Here is a 19,010-nt window from a genome sequence, read left to right as displayed (position 1 = left end):
AGGAAGAAGGAGGTGGGGAAGGGATGGGGGAGGGTGTCCAAGCAGCCCTGCCATTCAATAGCTGGTCGGGTAGCACAACCCATCAGGTAGAATTTATCTTAGCTCACAGGGATCCGTGTCTTTTACAGCGTAGCGATAAGAACATTAGGTCAGAATCCCAGCCCTCCGTAACCTTGGGCAAGTCTCTGAAACTTTGGGACTAGAGGGCTACTCAAGTCCTGGCCAGCTCTGAATCCTATGGCCTTAGCGAACCCATTTCGTCCTTCTAACTGATCTAGTCTAGCTGTACCTAACTTTCTATCAGGCATTTCCTAGGTTTCTGGCAGCGCACGAAAAGGGAGGGACTTGCACAGGGGGAGGTCGCTTCCAGGTCAGTCTCAGGGCTCCGGGGGCGGGCCCGTTCCGCACTTCAACATGGCGGCTGCGGCAGCTGTAAACGGGGCCAAGCGTAATTTGCGGACTGAGATAAAGCAGCGGCTGCGGACGCTAAGTGCCGAGGAACGGCTCCGCCAGTCCCGGCTGCTGACCGAGAAGGTGCGCGGGGTGAGCGGGAGTGAGGGCCGGGGGCCTCAAGAAAAGCGTCAGGTCTGGGAAGCCATACGACTACTAGGGTAGCCTCGTTTCTCAGGACGCTTAGTCGCGGGGGACGCGCACGCATTTACGTCGTCAGTAAGGCGACTCCCCCGCCCCCTTCGCTTTTAACGTGCGCGCCCCCGCTCCTCTTCCTGTACCTCTCCTGGGCTCCTAAGTCCCACGGCTGGAAGGGTCCTTTGGTATCTTTGACTCCTTCCCTTCTCTTTTCACAGAGGAGACTTGACACGGGAGAAACGGAGCCGGTGGGGACTAGAGCCGTAATTTCTAGCCAGGGTCCACTGTTCTTACCTCCCTCCCCAAATGTAGCAGTTATAAAAGTCAGACAGCGGTATGTGTCTTAAAACCACCTTGGCAGAGCTAGATGTGTGTCAAGAAGAGGTTAAAAATGGAGAGAAAAGCCCCAAATCATCTTTGAAGTTGAAGCCCTCTGGTGTTGAATGGGTGGAGAGGCCCTTGCTATTTGGCAGTGATGTGGCTGTACAGATGTTTCCTGCACTAATATTGCGGCTCACATGTGCAGCAATTCTGCACAATATTTCTGGAAGGTCTCTGTAAGGCACTGCTGGGTGCTGAGAATACAAAAAATGACATGGTTTTACCTCCAGAGATTCTTGCTTACTAGGCTACAAAACTTCCTGAGTGAAGGCTTTACCTCCTTTCCGGTCCAGCACTGTTTCCGGAGTGTACTACGGTCCACTCTCCCCTCACCATTCGCTACTTAATCAACATTGGTTGAATGAATGATTATACCATCAAGTTCTTTAAGACGGATATTTTCTACCATAGAATTATGTACAAAGTATCCGTTTAAACAGGGTCTTTTTTGGAAAGAAAAGAGACATAATAACAAAGTTATATAAGTCATTAAGATGGCAGGATAATAGAGTGCCAGATGTGGAGTTAAGAAGACTTAGTCTGAAATTCCACCTCTTTTTAAAAACATTAAAAAAAAAAAATGAAATCCACCTTCTAACTCTTATTAGCTGTGTTACTGCATCTTTCAAAGCCTCATTGGCAAAATGAGGGAATTGGACTAGTTGATCTCTAAACTTCCTTCCAAATCTAAGTCTATGATCAGTCAACTCTGTGACTCTTAGTAATAAGGGAATATCTATCTAAAGGAATTCCCATAGCACAGAAATCACAAATCCTTGATGTTCGAGTGACAAAGGCAATGAACATTAGAAGAGTTAGGAGAAAGGTAAACCTTCCTCTGGGGTGATGAGGGATGGTTTAATGGAGTAAGTGGAATTCGATCTGTACTTTGAGGGATAGGTTGGATTTTCCTAGGTATAGAAACAGGAAAAGAGCTTACTAATTAAACAAAGTGGAATGATTAATGGGTTTGGAGTCATCAGACCTAGGACTTAGTTATATATGCTGGAGAATGAAATGCAAACCCACTCCATATCTTTGCCAAGAAATCTCCAAATGGGGTCACAAAGAGTTGGACACAACTGAGAAAGGACTGAAAAACAAACAGCAATGATAGACCTAGGACCTAAATTCTGACTTCAACACACATATTAGTTATGTGACTGAGCGAATCACTCTACCTTTATGAGCCTGAATTTAATCATTTGTAAAGTGGGAATAATATTTGTAACTATCTCTCTTTAAAGGTTTGTGATGAAAATACTTTATAAACCTTAGAATGCTATGTAAATGAGAGATGATATAAACACATTTTAATATACTTATGTACTTTTAGTCTTAGAGTTACCTGGGACATTGAAAAGTTAAATAACTTGTTCAGCATCAGACCTTTTGTACTATAAATATCAGACTTAAATCTAAACTTCCCATCTCCAAAGCCATCCTTCTGTGTGACAAGTAAGTACCATTAATATGCTGATCTATATTCGTGGAGGGAATTTTTACATTGGTGGTTCCCATAGAGATATATTCCAATAGGATTTTAATTTTAATATTTCTGGGACCCATCATTTCCTTGGTATGGGTGATGTTTTTATTAATTCATATTGAAAGTGCAATATGAATTTCTATAATTCAGAAAATAGATTTCAGAGATTCTAAAAATTTCATTCCTTTGCATTTGAATCTTAGAGAAGTGTCTAAGCTAGTACTTGGCCCATAACTGAAGCCTTTCCAACTTCATGGGACCTATCAGAGCTTGTGTTCTAGCTAGGAAGAACAGTAGATAGAGCACTAGGCCTGGAGTCAGGAATATCCGAGTTCAAATCCTGCCCCAGACACGAATCAGCTGTATGACCCTGGTCAAGCCACTTAACATCTGTTTCCCTCAGTTTCTTTTTCTATAAAATGGGGCTAATTATAGTACCAACTTTCCAGGGATTACTGTAAAGCTCAAAGGATTTAATAATTTTAAAGTGTTTATCACAGTGCCTAGCACAAGTAAATGCTATATAAATGTTAGGAACTACTACAGCTACTACATAGTTTTAATAACCCATAATTAACATCAAAATAGCATGATCATATACAGACTTTGTATAGAAACTATCAAAAAAGGGTAGTCTGATATGATTTTATCCTGGTGAAAGCGTATAAGTTGTAAGTAATAACTGCTTTTCTAAATACTCATAAACTTTCCCTTTTAATAAATTATTTTAGAATTTTGCTAGAAATTAAATCATACTCTCTAGTTTGGATATTCAACTAATTTCCTTTGGAACCTGGGACAAATGTTGAATATTCTATACTGTGGCACTTCCTACATTCTCTGTAACCTTTTAAAGTTCATTGACAGAATCACTGGAACCACAATTTCTTGTTCTTTCTCTACACTGATCTGGGACTAGTGATATAAACTTATCTGCTGAGGGTAGATCTTTCCATCTCCTCACTTAACTTGGGGTTCAATCTTCTGTTCACCATATTTCTTCTCTCTCAATTCAAAGATCATCATCCTTAGAAAAGAAAACTGGGCCAAAATACTTGATGTTCTTCTCTCACTCATTTATTATTGTCCCATCTGTTCTTCATAGTAGTCTTATCCCTTATTTGATCCCCCTCTTGTCTCTAGAAGAGCTAAAAAACTAACTTTTTTTGTTGTGCTTAGCATTCATTGTTTGCCTTAGCTTATTCGAAACATTAGCATTTCTGATTTTTTTTATGCCTGCCAATTTTTGTGTTCTCCATTTCTGCCCCCTTTTTCCATCTTTTATAAATAGCCTTAGTTGATAGTATATAATATAAATAATATAGTCTTAGTATTAATGAAAACCCTGTGGCTTATAATCAGCATCACAAGACGATAGGAAAATATATTTCTTACCTCATTAAGTTATTCCATTCCTGGACAATAATCATCATCACTCTATTTTTAAGCTGTAGCCCAGAAATCCAAATGCTCTTCTCAGAAACCATTTTCTTAATTAGTTGTTCACTTCTCCAATTAGCCTCTTTTCTGAAAACCTTCCTTCAATCAGAAATCATAATGGAAACACCACTTGCGTTTCCACAGTCTTCAATTTCTTTAGTAGGCTTCATAATACCTACTAATGTGTTCTAGATTATTTCTGTTAGTTCCCACATGACTCAATAGGAGTAGGTTGTGGTCAGTAGTTTTTAATAAGGCTAAGGAGTCTCTCCATATCCCAGATCTTGCCCTAAGCTGCTAGGTTTAGGCCTGGTGTTGGGAAAACTTGAGATAAAATTTAATTTCAGATATTTACTAGCTATGTGACCCCAGGCAGGTTCATTATTATGCCTTAGAGTACAAGCCAGCGCTTCACTTCTTCTTCCCCAATGGGTACTAAGAAAAGCCTCATACCTATTGCACCATCCCAGATGGTCAGTTTTCCCTTTGTACTTTATTCACATTTTTTTCTGCCTTCCAGTCTCTTCACATAGTTTATGCTTTCTCTCTTCCCTGCCCAAGTTTTCATAGTCTTTGTCTTCTCTTTGAAGTACTTCTTTATTTAAAAGAATTCTGTTCTCTGCTAATCGAGAGAATAAAGATACTTTCTTTTAGCTCTTTCTTATTCTTTTCTAGTAGAGGGATCATTCTCCACTTTTTGTACACATGTTTGTTGACTAGTCACTTGGCAGAAGCTGGAGCATGATTTTTTTGGCAGATCACTGCATAATTCCACTTGCCCTCCATATTTGCTGGAAACAAAATCTGTCATTCTCTTTGGGAGCTTTTTTGATCAATTCCCATGGCAAACTGTCCTACTTGGTTTGTTCATTGTACTTCAGGTTTCAGAGTCAAGTTTTATTTATTTTTTAGCAAATGTGCTGCCCTTTCTAGCAATATAATGACAGTTTGTTTCGCTGCCTTTGATCAGAAATTACTAGATGTTTTTACCTAGCCCAAATGGAGGTAGTAACTGCTCTAAGCTCTTTTCTATGAATCTCAATTAGAAAGCCAATTACCAACTTTTTTGTACCTCTTTATACTTGTATAAAGTATATACTTGTATCTTCTTGTATTCTTTTTATAAATTTCAGATTCAACCTCTTGTATTACTGTTTTTTTGGCTTAGCATTTCCAACCCCCAGCACTTTGCTTGTTGAGCATCATTATTTTAATCCCAGTATATATGCTACCACTTTCATGAAGTTGTCCACGATTTCCCCATTTGTTACCAATCTCCCCCCTCAGGCTTTGTTTAGCACTCTGTTTCATACTCTCCAGAGTTCTTAGTATGCCATATTATATATTATTATTCTCTCCCTACTATTTTGTAATTTCTATATGAGACTATATTTTATTGACACATGCCTCTCCTGTTACCTACAATAGGATTCTGCATACAGTAAGGGCTTAATAAATATTTCATATTGTTTTATTGTAAATAAATGTCCAGGATGCCACAATAGAGAAATGACTGAAGGTCAGGTAGGAGGATACCTTAGAGATGTTTGGGTACTCATTGGTGTGGAGTTTCAAATTGAGGCCGTAAGAATTAGTTGTTTGAGAAAAGGCATTATAAGGGCTCTTCCTTTTTTTGTTATTGCTTATTTATTCAGTAATATTTGTGTGGGAGAGACAATATGGTGAACACAAGAAGGAGCTTCAGACTTTATGCTAGAAGAACTGGGCTCCAGCTCTAATTGTGTTTCATGACTACTTATGTGATTGGTTGAGCCCTTTGACTTTTCTAAGCCTTAGTTTTCTCCTCTGTAAAATGAGGATAATAGTACTTAAACTTCATCAGGTTGTTGGGAAATTGTGAAGATCTAAATAAATGCAAGCTTTTATTATTTACATGTCATACTTTACCTCAAATGCAGGGCCATCTCTAGAGAGATGAGGATCTGAAACATGTCATTAGGGTAGAGGCCCCCTCATTCTAATATATTTCACAAGTGAAATTTGATTGAAAATACCATCGGGGAGAATAAATGATGGAAAGAAGTCAGTGGGAGATTCTGGCTTTGGATGGAGAAATATAAAAGCAGCTAACTTTATCTGGGATCGGAGAAAGAAGATGTTGTAGAAATGGGTTTCTGTATAGACGTTAATTTTTGTGTATTTGACAATTCTATTTTATCAATGATGCCACCTCTTCTCTTTCAGCTCTAGCTCTTAGTTTCCTGGTCCTGTAGCATAAAAGAGTCTGGGACTCCTGCCCTCATTCCCCTTACCCTAAGGATGACAGTTTCAAAGGCAAATGAAGATCCCTAACTACAAAACTGCTAACTTTAATATAAACCTTTTCTATCTCCTTATATCTTATGCCCCTGATCAATTTTATGATACAGTGATTTTGGACTTCTTGCTGTTCTTCATTGAACAAGATACTCCATCTCCTGATGCTGCATGGCTGACATCTATGCGTGGAACTCTCCCTTTTCATTTCCACTCCCTAACTTCCTTGGCTTTCTTCAAATCTCAATTAAAGTCTCGCCTTCTGCAAAAAGTCTTTCTTGATTCCCTCTTCATGCCAGCGCCTTTCCTCTGTTGATAATTTCCAATTTGTCTTATCTATGTCTTGTTTATACACATTTGTTTGCATGTTGTATCTCCCATTAGATTTTTGCCTCCCCAATGCAGTGCCTGACTCACAGTGGATATTTAACAAATACAAGTTGACCAAACTATAAAATAATAACAGTGATATAATACTTGAATCTCAAGTTCATCAAATAGGATATAAATCCAAGATGGCTAAGTAAAGGTTAACTATTCTTTTTTTTTTAAAACATTTATTAATATTCATTTTTAACATGGTTACATGATTCATGCTCCTCCTTTCCCCTTCGCCCCCCGCACTCCCCCCACCCATGGCCAATGCACATTTCCACTAGTTTTGTCATGTGTCCTTGATCAAGACCAATTTCCAAATTGTTGGTAGTTGCATTGGTGGTAGTTTCGAGTCCACATCCCCAATCATGTCCACCCCGACCCATGCGTTCAAGCAGTTGCTTTTCTTTTATGTTTCCTCTCCTGCAGTTCTTCCTCTGAATGTAGGTAGCATCTTTACCATAAATCCCTCAGAGCTGACCTGGGTCATTGCATTGTTGCTGGTACAGAGGTCCATTACATTCGATTTTACCACAGTATATCAGTCTCTGTGTACAGAGTTCTTCTGGCTCTGCTCCTTTCGCTCTGCATCTGTTCCCGGAGGTCTCTCCAGTTCGCCTGGAACTCCTCCAGTTTATTATTCCTTTTAGCACAATAGTATTCCATCATCCGCATATATGAACAGTTTGTTCAGCCATTCCCCAATTGAAGGACATACCCTCCTTTTCCAATTTGTTGCCACTACAAAAAGCACAGCTATAAATATTTTTGTACAAGTCTGTTTATCTATGATCTCTTTGGGGTACAAACCCAACAATGGTATGGCTGGATCAAAGGGCAGGCATTCTTTTATAGCCCTTTGAGCATGATTCCAAATTGCCAGCCAGAATAGCTGGATCATTTCACAACTCCACCAGCAATGCATTAATGTCCCAATTTTGCCACATCCCCTCCAACATTCATTACTCTCCTCTTCTTTCATTTTAGCCAATCTGCTAGGTGTGAGGTGGTACCTCAGAGTTGTTTTGATTTGCATTTCTCTAATTATTAGAGATTTGGAACACTTTCTCATGTGCTTATTGATACTTTTGATTTCTTTACCTGAAAATTGCCTATTCATGTCTCTTGCCCATTTATCAATTGGGGAATGGCTTGATTTTTTATACAATTGTTTTAACTCCTTGTATATTTGAGTAATTAGACCCCTGTCAGAGTTTTTTCGTTATAAAGATTTTTTCCCAATTTGTTGTTTCCCTTCTGATTTTGACTACATTGTTTTTGTTTGTACAAAAACTTTTTAGTTTATTAACTATTCTTTTTGTAACATGATTCACCTGGAGAGATTCTTAAAACATTCTGGCATTTACCCCAGGTCTAAAAACTTCAATTTATTCTGGAAGGTTAAAACTTTTACATTAGGAAATACATTCTAGCAACAACAGAGAAAATATAGCTGTCATGTTCAAGATGGCCTTTGGGAAGTTTATATAATAGTAGATTTAAAAATATATATACAGAACCATATATAGAATGACTAATAGTTTTCATTAGAAATGATTTTACTCTCAGGTTTTCCATAGTTTATTCTGTAGTTCCTCTGTGTAAGGCTCTGTTCCAATGAGAGACCTTATGTCCTTTGTCCAGTTGAGAGGGACCCTTTACTTGCTTGACTCAAGGAGGATGAACTTTTTTGTCACAATAGCTGTGGAAGTCCATCTAAGTGCCACAAGTTTTGCAATCTATGTGCATAGAAGGATAACCCCCATCACTGAAATCATAGCTACTGGATGTGTCGAGCAGGGCATGGAATAGCTATGAAATTTATTTTCTGTTTGAAAGCTGTTTCTCAGTTTTCTATTCCTCTAAAACTACAACTTTTGAAGAATTCATGAAGTAGAAACAATAATGATGCCTTATAGCATTTACATATAGTAAAATGTTTTTATATATCCTGCCTCATTTCTTTTGTCCCTTACAACAATCCTATGAGTTAAGCAGAGAATAAATCATTATCTCTCTTTTTACCAAGGAATAACCTGAGGCCTTAGATCTATTCTGCATGAATCTAGAAGGTAAAACTAGGAGCAATGAGAAGAGGATACAAAAGATGTATTTTGGCTCAATACCAGGAGAAACCTTCTAATGATTAAAACTGCCTCAAAGTAGAATGCGCTTTATCTTAAAGTCATAAAATCATAGAGTAGAAGCTGTAAGGGACCTTAACAGTTATCTAGTGTAATACTATGATTTTGTGGATGGGCAAACAAATTAAGTGACTTGCTCAAATTCACTTAGGTAGTAAGTAGCACAGGAATGATTTAAACCCAGGTCCTTTGACTTCAAATCTAGCATTCTTTCTGTTATTCCAATCTCATATGCCATAGCGAGTTCCCCTTTTAGCACTTCAAGCAGAAGGTAAAGCTCTCCCCTTTTTTATTTATTTCTTTATTAGGATGTTATAGAAGAGATTCCTGAGATTCTATTAGGTGATGAAGGTCATGCAGTAGGTGATATGGCCAGAACTGGAGCCTAACACCTTTGACTCCTAACCCAGATGCTTTTTTCCCCCTATTAGGATCAAAGTGCATAGATTGGCCATTATGTGCATGGTGCACATAATGTCTCACTTCTCAACCATGTCATGCGGTTATCCACTCATTCTTTGTGCTGGCTATGTGATCACACACTAACATGTATAGGGATCCTGGGGTAAACTTATTATGGAGGAGTGTACTCCCATTTTATACCACTCCAGTTCTTAAATCTCTACTGATGTGCTTCACTTTATATAAAACCAAACACTGACAGGAGTGACACTTTTAGATCCTAAACATAACCATTTACTTAATAATAAAACAAAATTAATAAGATCACAAGTATTCATATATTAAATCATATACATCATAATCTACACATAAAGATGCATAGCACTCTGCCACCAACGTACTTAATATCTTTGGGTGAAAATAGACACCCATTTACAGAAAAACTTCTAAGGAGGAAAAACCCAAATGCTCAGGGTAATTCACAACTCTAAAACTATGAATTTTGACATCTTGCTTTTCCAGGAAAGGTCCCTAAAAGTCCCTGGATGAAGGTATCTTCTGTGCTGAGCAGATGCATTCACTGGCAAGAAGAATCAATCCACACTGTTGTCTCACTAACATCTTAACAGCATGATGTTTTAGTTCAAGTGGTCAATATGCTCGGTGACTTCTCAAATTCTTTATTTTCAAATTGTGCCTCTACTCACTTGCATTTATTTATTTATTGGGTGGATTTATTTATTTATTTATCCGCTTACTCACCTATTTATTCATTTATTCATTCAGTTATTTATTTGTTTGTTTATTCATTCATTTATTTATTTATTTATGATATTTTCCCATGGTTACATGATTCATGATTTCAGCCCCCTCTTCCCTCCCTTCTATTGGAGCTGACAAGCAGTTCCACTGGGTTATACGTGTATCCTTGTTCAAAACCTTTTTCCATGTTATTCCTATTTGCAATAGAGTGATCTTTTAACATCAAAACCCCAATCATATCCCCATTGAACCACATGATCAATCATATGTTTTTCTTCTGCATTTCTGCTCCCACAGTTCTTTCTCTGGATGTGGACAACGTTCTTTCTCATAAGTTCCTCTGGATTGTCCTGGGTCCTTGCATTGGTGCTGGCAGAAATGTCTGTTACATTCAATTGTACTGCAGTGTGTCAGTCTCTGTGCACAACGTTCTCCTGGTTCTGCTCCTTTCATTCTGCATCAATTCCTGGAGCTCATTCCATTTTACATGGAATTTCTCCAATTCATTATTACTTTCAGCACAATAGTATTCCATCGCCATTAGATACCACAATTTGTTCAGCCATTCCCCAATTGATGCACATCCCCTCATTTTCCATTTTTTTTTGTTCCCACAGAGTATAGCTATAAGTATTTTTGTACAAGTCGTTTTTTATCTCTTTGGGGCACAAACCCAACAGTGGTATGGCTGGATCAAAGGGCAGGCATTCTTTTAAAGCCCTTTGAGCATAATTCCAAATTGCCTTCCAGAATGGTTGGATTAATTCACAACCCAACCAAAAGTGTTTTAGTGTCCCAATTTTGCCACATCCCCTCCAAGCAAGAGATAGAGAACATCACAAAATGTAAAATTAATGACTGATTATATCAAATTAAAAAGTTTTTTGTACAAACAAAACCAATGCAACCAGAATTAGAAAGAAAGCAACAAACTGGGAAAAAATGTTTATACCAATACTCTCAGACAAAAGTTTAGTTTCCCAAATATATAAGGAACTAAATCAAATTTACAAAAAAATCAAGCCATTCCTCAGTGGTCAAGGGATATGAATAGGCAGTTTTCAGATGAAGAAAAAAAATTAAATCAATAATCGCATGAGTGTTCTAAAATTCCTCCTGATTAGAGAAATGTGAGTCAAAAACGGCAGCAAAGGAAAGTGATAAATGTTGGAAGGGATGTGGCAAAATTGGGACACTTAAATGCAGTCTTTGGGAAAGGAGTGAGGAGCATTTCTTTATCTCTAGAGTAACCCCTATAATTATGGAAATTAAATGGAGTTTTATTGTTCTTTCTATTTACATCATTTTAGCAATTGTATATATTGTCTTGATTTTAACTTCACTCAACATCAATTCATATGAGTTTTCCCATGTTTCTCTGAATTTCTCCTATTTATCTTGTCTTATTACAAAATGATCCATTACACTGATATACTTACTACAATTTGTTTATCCCTTCCCCAATGGGTACTTATTTTGTTTCTAATTTTTTGCTACTACTCCAATGCTTTTTTCCTTTTATATCACACTGGCTTTGTTAGTAAATAAACTGGAAAAAACTAAGAGGGAATAGAGATATTTTTAGTGGTGTTTATCATCTTTTCAGTAGCTTCTTAAATACAATTGTAATCTTTTCCCACTTAGGTGATTGCTCACAGTAAATATCAAGAGTCTCAGAGAATTTCAATCTTTCTGAGCATGCAAGATGAAATTGAGACAGAAGAAATTATCAAGGATATTTTTCAGCGTGGCAAAACATGTTTCATCCCTCGATACAAATTCAAGAGCAACTACATGGATATGGTCAAGTTATTTTCAGCAGAGGAAATTATTTCACTTCCCAAAACTTCTTGGAACATACAACAGCCCAGTGATGATGAAGTGCGGGAGGAAGCTTTGTCAACAGGTGAGCAGAGAAATCTTTGCTTCCCAACTGAATTCTGCCCGAGTTATGCATATAACTCAACTGTCACAGTCATCCAGGCACGGCTGCTTCACTCATCCTTTTGATGTAAATTAGCCACTTAAGTCAGATCCTGGCCCATTGTCTCTTTCTAGCTGTCTCCTGCAGAGTTGGAATTAGACTAGATCTTATTGGAGAGTGGAAGAGATTTGAGGTGTAAGAACCTTTTAAAGCTGCAGGAAATATTAACAAGAACAATAGTAATCTTATGATTACTGATTTTTTTAACAAAATACTTATGAGAGTAAGGCATGTGGTAATACCAACTATTCTGATTGGATAAATCACTTATTGTACCAAACATTATTCCTCACTTTTTGTTCACTGTTTTAGTGTGTCCCCCCCCCCCCCAGTAGTTAAAACAAAAACACCTGAGAGGGTTATTTAAACTAGGAGCAAAACCAATCAGCTGAGCAGCTATGTCTGAAAGTGTGTGCTACTTTCCACTTTCAGGGTTAATTGGTTGTTAACATTTGGTCTTAGCCAAAAGGCTAATAAGTGATTATTATTGGTTGTTAACAGAAAGCAAGGATGTGTGTTTCAACTTTAATAATTTGGCACCAGCATTATCAATTTAATTTGACCTGACTTTTTAATTGCCTTTTAATGCTTTCTTTATTTGTATTTTAGTATTGATTTTACTTATTCCTTTGCCTATGCTTCCTTTACTTTGAATCACTTCCTATGTCTTCCCATTTTTCTCTGAATTCTCCATAATTATCTTTATTTATGATCCAGTAATATTCCATTACATCCATATACCTTATTTTTTGTTCAGATATTTCCTACCAATAAGATAATAGATTTAGAGCTAGAAGGGAATTTAGGGGTCTTCTTGTTCTAGTACCTTTTTTTTTTTAAACCCTTAACTTCTGTGTATTGGCTCCTGGGTGGAAGAATGGTAAGGGCTAGGTAATAGGGGTCAAGTGACTTGCCCAGGGTCACACAGCTGGGAAGTGTCTGAGGCCGGATTTGAACCTAGGACCTCCTGTCTCTAGGCCTAACTCTCAATCCACTGAGCTACCCAGCTGCCCCTTCCAGTACCTTTATTTTACGATGAGAAACTGAGATCCAGAGAGATAAAATGATTCTTCTGGGACCATGTAGGCCAGGATTTGATTTCCAATCCAGTGCTCTTTCTGCTGTACCAGGCAAAGTCTTTTTGAAGAGCCTTAAAAAATGATCATTTTATAAATCTTTTATACATATCCTTCTTTCCTTGTGATTTTACATCTTGAGCTATAAAAGCAGTTTATGGGATCTCTCTTTAGAAATAGCATGAACAACTTGATAACTTTCATAATTCTCAATTATTTATCAGAATGATTAGACCAATTCACAGCTTGACCAGCAGTGAATTAGTGTGCCTGACTTCAATACTGAATTTCCCTCTTTTTGCCAGTTTAATTTGTCTGAGGTAATACCTTTGTGTTTTAATTTGCCTTTCTCTGTGGTTTTGAATGTTCTAGATGGCCACCGAAAGTTTGTATTTCATCCTTTGATAACTGTTATCATTACTTTTCTACAGCCGTATTCCCAAACTCATTATTTTTAGGTGCTTCTTCCTTTGTTCATCTATTTTTGCTACTAGGTCATTCCTTTGCTCTGACTGGCCCCTATTGTATTAAGTTTCAAGAAGAATTTAAACTTATGAATAAAGGGAAATACAGGAGGAGGGGTTTCCATTGATTGATTCTCCTAAAAGTGTAACTGGGGGAGAACATTATTCTCCAGATATTTAGACAACTTCTCAACCAGTACTTAAAAAAATTCCTTTCTTTAAATATTCATTTAACATAGATTTTTCCCCCTTTTAATGTCCTCATCAAGGATGCCCTTGATGTGAGTATAGATTATTTTCATAAAAAATTCATATCGTTGATAAAGTTGGCATATAGACCACTAGTTATTGATGTTCTTTCTCTTGATTACTTTTTGTTTGTAATAACATAACCCAAGATTTTTTTCAATGTCTTTGGTATCTTTTCCTTCAGTTATCTGGAGAGTAGGAAAAGAGATATAATAAGAAGACTGGAAAGATAGGTTGAGGCCAGACTTTGAAGGGTTTAAAAGCCAAATAGGAAGAGTTTATATTTTATCTTAGAAGAAAGAGGAAATAATTGTAGTTTTTTTTAACAGGATAATAATTGGATCACATTTACACTTAAGGAAATCACTCTGTTAGATGTACTGATGATGTATCAGAAGGTTGAGAGTCTTGAAGAAAGGAGAACAAATAGGAAGTCATTGTTATAATACTGGGGAGAGGTGATAAGGTGGTGACTGTATGAGTATAGAGAAAGATGCCAGATGTTAGAGATGATATGAAGAATTTGGTAACTGATTGGATATGTGGGATGAAGGAAAATGAGGTATTGAAGATGACATTGAGGTTGTGAATCTGAAAGAATGGAGGAATGGTGGTGCCTTTGATGAGTTTTGTATTGAATATGTTGAATTTGAATGGGATATCTAATTTGGAATGTTTAATAAACAATTAGTTATGTAAGGCAGGCACTCAGGAGAGAGACTGATATAGATATATTTATCTTGAATCATGTCCATGATATCTGATTAAGTCATCAAGAGAGAGTGTAGAGTAAAAAGAGGGCTCGGATAAGAGCCTTGAAGAAAACTTAGTTGATGTTATGGGTAGTAAGCCAGCAAAGGAGCCTCTGATGGTGGTTAGACAGACTAGGGGAGAATAGTGTCAGAAAAATAAATCAAAATCCAGAAAGGAGAAAGAGGGTGGTCAACTGTTAAATGCAGCTGAAGAGCAAGATAGATGAGTAATGAGAAATACCATCAGCTTTGTTTCTGAGCACATTTTTTCATTGTGCCCCATTCTCCTTCCATCATTGCTTCTTTGAGACTAAATATAATTAGTGTCTGGCACTTTTTATGAACAATGGGGGGATTTTTTTTAACAGTTACTTCAGTGGTGCGTCTCTATAGTTGAATTCCTGAAAAGTAAGCTTTTGGGCTTAATTATGCTTATAATGGCAGGCGTGTGGCTATAGTTTTGTTGAATGAGAGCTCTAAATATTAAAGGGCTATGGAGTTAGTTCTTTGTGTTTTTTACCTTGTGTGTTGCCTGGCCTGTCTTTTTAACTTGTGCTTTCATCTTTAATTTTGATGTATCTGGTGCATAATTACTTTCTTTTGATTTTTGGAATGGAAAAGGTTGTAGCAAGCAACTATTTGGTCATCTTGATTACCTTATTCTGAGAACTCTTCAAACCATCTAAAGTTACAGAAAGTGTCTGAGTAATTAAACCTGCCAGCAACCAGTAACTACTCTTCTTCTTCCTTAAATATCTTAGGTAAAACCATTTTTTCATCCTGCCATGCCAACTGTGTAATGTAGCTCAGATGTCCTGGATGCTCACTCCACTTTAGTGCTGACCAAGCATGCTGCTTCCCCTGGCCATTGTGTTGATGCCTTCTCTATAAACAGTGCAAACCACTTCTATAGCAAACCAAATTGCCTTAGTGGGGGATTTGTGTTTATCTGAATTTTCTTATAAACTGGTAGACCTAATTCATTTGGCTTCCAGGTGATTGCTAAGAAAATTTGAAAGTTCAACAATTAACTGAGTCCTGACAGTAATCTTAGGAGTCTCTAGGGAATTTTTTGTTACTGATATGCATTTTTTCTCCACTCATGTCAAAAATCACAGTGCGATAGAGCTTTAAAATCAGAAAGGATCTTAGAACCTATTTAGTCCAGGGGCTTTTGAAACTTTTTTGCTCACAACACATGAACAGTGGAGACATGCCAGACACTTAAGTTGGCCACAAAGAAAGGTTCTTAGGCATTTGGACCTCCTGACTCAATGCTTGGGTCTTGAGATTCTCTTGCTTTTCTTTTCCCTCCTCTACCCCTTCATCCTCTTTTTTTCTTTACTTTCTCATGATTCATAGCAGAGAATAAAACTTTGCCTCCTGATGGATAGGGCTGCAATTGCCAGGTGACAAGTAGGAAGGGAAGACCATCCATTTGATTCCTCTCATTATAAAAGAGGAAACTGGGTCCTAGAGAGATTACATGCCTTACTCAAGGTCACGTTGATCGTTAGTGGCATAATTTGAACCCATGTCCTCTGATTTCAGCGCTGGTGCTTAAATTTAGAAGTCTAGGACTAGGGGAGGAACTTTGTGGAACATCTAGAAACTTGGTCACAGTAGTGTGCCACAGGCTCCCTTTGGGAACTATCAATTTAGTCTAATCCTTTTATTTTGTAGAAGTTGTAACAAACCCAAACTGGTCAAGTTCATGGTCCCATAGTGAATTTTTTTTTTAGCCCTTACCTTTTGTCTTAGAATCAATACTGAGTATTGATTCCAAGGCAGAAGAATCGTAAGGGGTAGGCAACTGGGTTTAAGTGACTTGCCCAGAATCACATAGGTAGGAAAAGTCTGAGGTCAAATTTGAACACAGGACCTTCTGTTTCCAGATTTGACTCTCTGTCCACTGAGTCACCAAGCTGCCCATAATGAATTAGATCTGACAGAGAGTAGAACCTATGCCTCCTGACTTTCATTCTCCAATGCCATACTTCTTTCTGACTTTAATGTGTTTTTTTAGTGAACTTAAAATGGTAAATTCATTTTAAAAAAAGACTCTAAATATGCATTTAAGTGAAGTAAACTAAAAGTGGGAGTAGGATGAGCAAGGAAGAAAGAGCCTTTTATTTGTTTCTTGGTTGTACCTCCTATTTAAAAAGAAACAAACAAAAATTTTTAGCCTAAGCAACTTGAAGTTTTTAGTATTTTTTAAAATTTTATTTGGTGGTGGTTGTTCAATCATTTCAGTTGTATTTATTTTACAGTCATGACTTCATTTGGGATTTTTTTAGGTAAAGATCTAGAGTGGTTGACTATTTCCTTCTCAACTCATTTTATAGGTGAGGGAATCAGTTGCTAGATTACTTCATGTCAAAAGCAAGAAATATTTATTAAATGATTAGTACATGCTAGGCACTGTATTAAGTGGTAAAGATACAAAGGAAAGCAAAAACAGCCTTTTTTCCTTTAAGGAGCTTACATTCTAATGACAGGATACAACACACCAACAGCTATGTACAAACAAGATCTATTCTGGATAAATTGGAGATAATCTCAGAAGGAAGCCATTAGCACGGGGTGGGGGATAGGGGAAGGCTTCCTGTAGGAGGTAAGATAGGAGCTGGGTCTTGAAGGAAGCCACAGAAGCCAGGAGATAGAGACTAGAGGGAAGAATGTTTCAGACACGGGGACAGCCAGTTTGGGGAGAGGCAATGTTTCATGTGGAGAACAGCAAGAAGACTAGTGTCACTGGATCACAGAGTATATATATATACTGGAGAGTAACCTATAAAGAGACTGGAAAGGTAGAAAGGGGCTATGAAGAGCTATAAGTCTTAAGCAAGAGTTTATATTTAATCCTGGAGGTAATATGGAGCCACAGAGCTTACTGAGGAGGAGAGTGACATGGATGGGCCTCCATGTGCATTAGGAACATTGCTTTGGTAGCAGAGTAGAGGACAGACTTGGGTGAGGAGGGACTTGGGACTGGGAGACCAGCCAGTGGGTTATTTTAACAGTCCAGGTATGAAGTGATAAAGACCTGTACCAGGGTGGCAACTGTGTCACTTAAGAGAAGGTGAAGTATACAAGAAATTTTTGTGAAAATAGAAATTTAAGATGAGTTAATTCTGGATGTATTGTTAAAGTGATCACCCATATATTGGGAAAGTACTATATACAAGGCACTATGCTAGGTACTGGAGTTATCAATAGCCATAGTTAATCCCTGCCATCCAGATGCCTCTAGTTTGGTTGGACAGGCAGAAAACATACATAAAAAAGACAAATAATAAATGTATAGTTACCCAAACAAGTGGCATAGACAGAGGTTATTGTAGATCATAGGAATGCCTCTTGATTAGAAAAAAAATTAAAAAAGCAAGTCCAAAATAAAACCTTGTCTGGTCTTTCCTTCTCTTTTATTAACAAGAAAAGGTACTGATCTTTTTCAGGGAGGGGAGAGAGGTTCCTATCTCTGGATTCATAGGTATAATCAGTTCCTATTCCATTTTCCCTATCATTCCTCTTTCCTATTCTTAGTTTTCACTTGCAGTAACAGCTTGGAATATGATAGGATGTTAATTTTTCAAAGCACAGCTCTTGCTATCAAGTCTTGGAGACAACTTGATTAAAGCTCCAGATTGTCTTCTGTGTGATCAGATTAAAATATGTTTTCATGGAATTCATGTGTCTTTCTGTTTCATAAAGTCTAGGAAAATAGTGAATCTCATGTAGCATTAGGAATTTAAATTCTGAGTCCCTAAGAAAAAAATTAAGAAAGGCATTTTTCATCATATGTTAATGGAAAAACTGTTTCCTTCCATTTGGAGGTTCATTTTTTTAAATTCTTGGACTTATTAGTCAATAAGCAATTATTATGCGCTTACTTTGTGCCAGGCACTATGATAAGTGCTAGAGATACAGAGAGAGAGAGAGAGAGAGAGAGAGAGAGAGAGAAAGAGAGAGAGAGAGAGAGAAGGAGCATGTACCTGGACTGGGGGATAACCGGTGTAAAGGCATGGAGATGGACCTTATATTATGCTCAGTGAATTGCAAGGGACTGTAGCTGAATTGTAGAGTGTGGCTCAGGAAGAATAAAAGGTAAAAAGGCTGGAAAGTCAGAAGAGGTCAGGTTATAAAGAACCAGAGAGGAGTTTGTATTTTTTCCTAGAGGTAATAGGATCTAGTGAGGGTTAGGGATCAGGAGAGTGATGTGGTCAGGAAAATCCCTTTGGCAGTCTAATGGAGAATCGGTTGGAGTAGGGGAAAGACTTGAGGCAGGGAGACCAGTTAGAAAGCTTTTATAATTGTTTAGATGAGAATCTGAACCAGAATTGTGACAGTATGGCAGAGAGATGACCAGCATCAAAACTGGATTACAGATTGACAGTGTGGGATGAGTGAGAATGAGGGGGCAAGAAAAAGACTGAGGGATGGCTGACTAGGTGGATAATGGTGCTCTCTGCAATATTAGGGAAGCTTAAAAGAAGGGAGGGTCTTGGGGAAGAGACAATGAATTCACATCTGACCTATTGACTGGCTCTTGTAGCCCTGCTGAAGTCCAGGCCCATTTGGGATTTTCTTTATCTGCTATATTATATATATATATATATATATATAT

At 37.6% G+C, this 19,010-nt stretch overlaps 1 protein-coding gene across 1 annotated transcript in view; it reads left to right on the top strand.

Annotated features, from left to right (window-relative positions):
* The first annotated feature begins 414 nt into the window (after positions 1 to 414).
* The window catches only part of MTHFS (methenyltetrahydrofolate synthetase), a 102,626-nt gene continuing 84,030 nt past the window's right edge, over positions 415 to 19,010 (top strand). Inside the window, exons 1-2 of the mRNA XM_044665469.1 lie at positions 415 to 534; positions 11,503 to 11,764. Coding sequence (XP_044521404.1) covers positions 415 to 534; positions 11,503 to 11,764 — 382 coding nt within the window. The remainder of the gene's footprint in view (positions 535 to 11,502; positions 11,765 to 19,010) is intronic.

Source organism: Gracilinanus agilis, chromosome 2 (genome assembly GCF_016433145.1).
Source record: "Gracilinanus agilis isolate LMUSP501 chromosome 2, AgileGrace, whole genome shotgun sequence".
In the NCBI taxonomy this organism is placed as follows: Eukaryota; Metazoa; Chordata; class Mammalia; order Didelphimorphia; family Didelphidae; genus Gracilinanus; species Gracilinanus agilis.
Note: the sequence above shows the minus strand (reverse complement) of the source record. Positions and strands in the feature narration are given on the sequence as shown.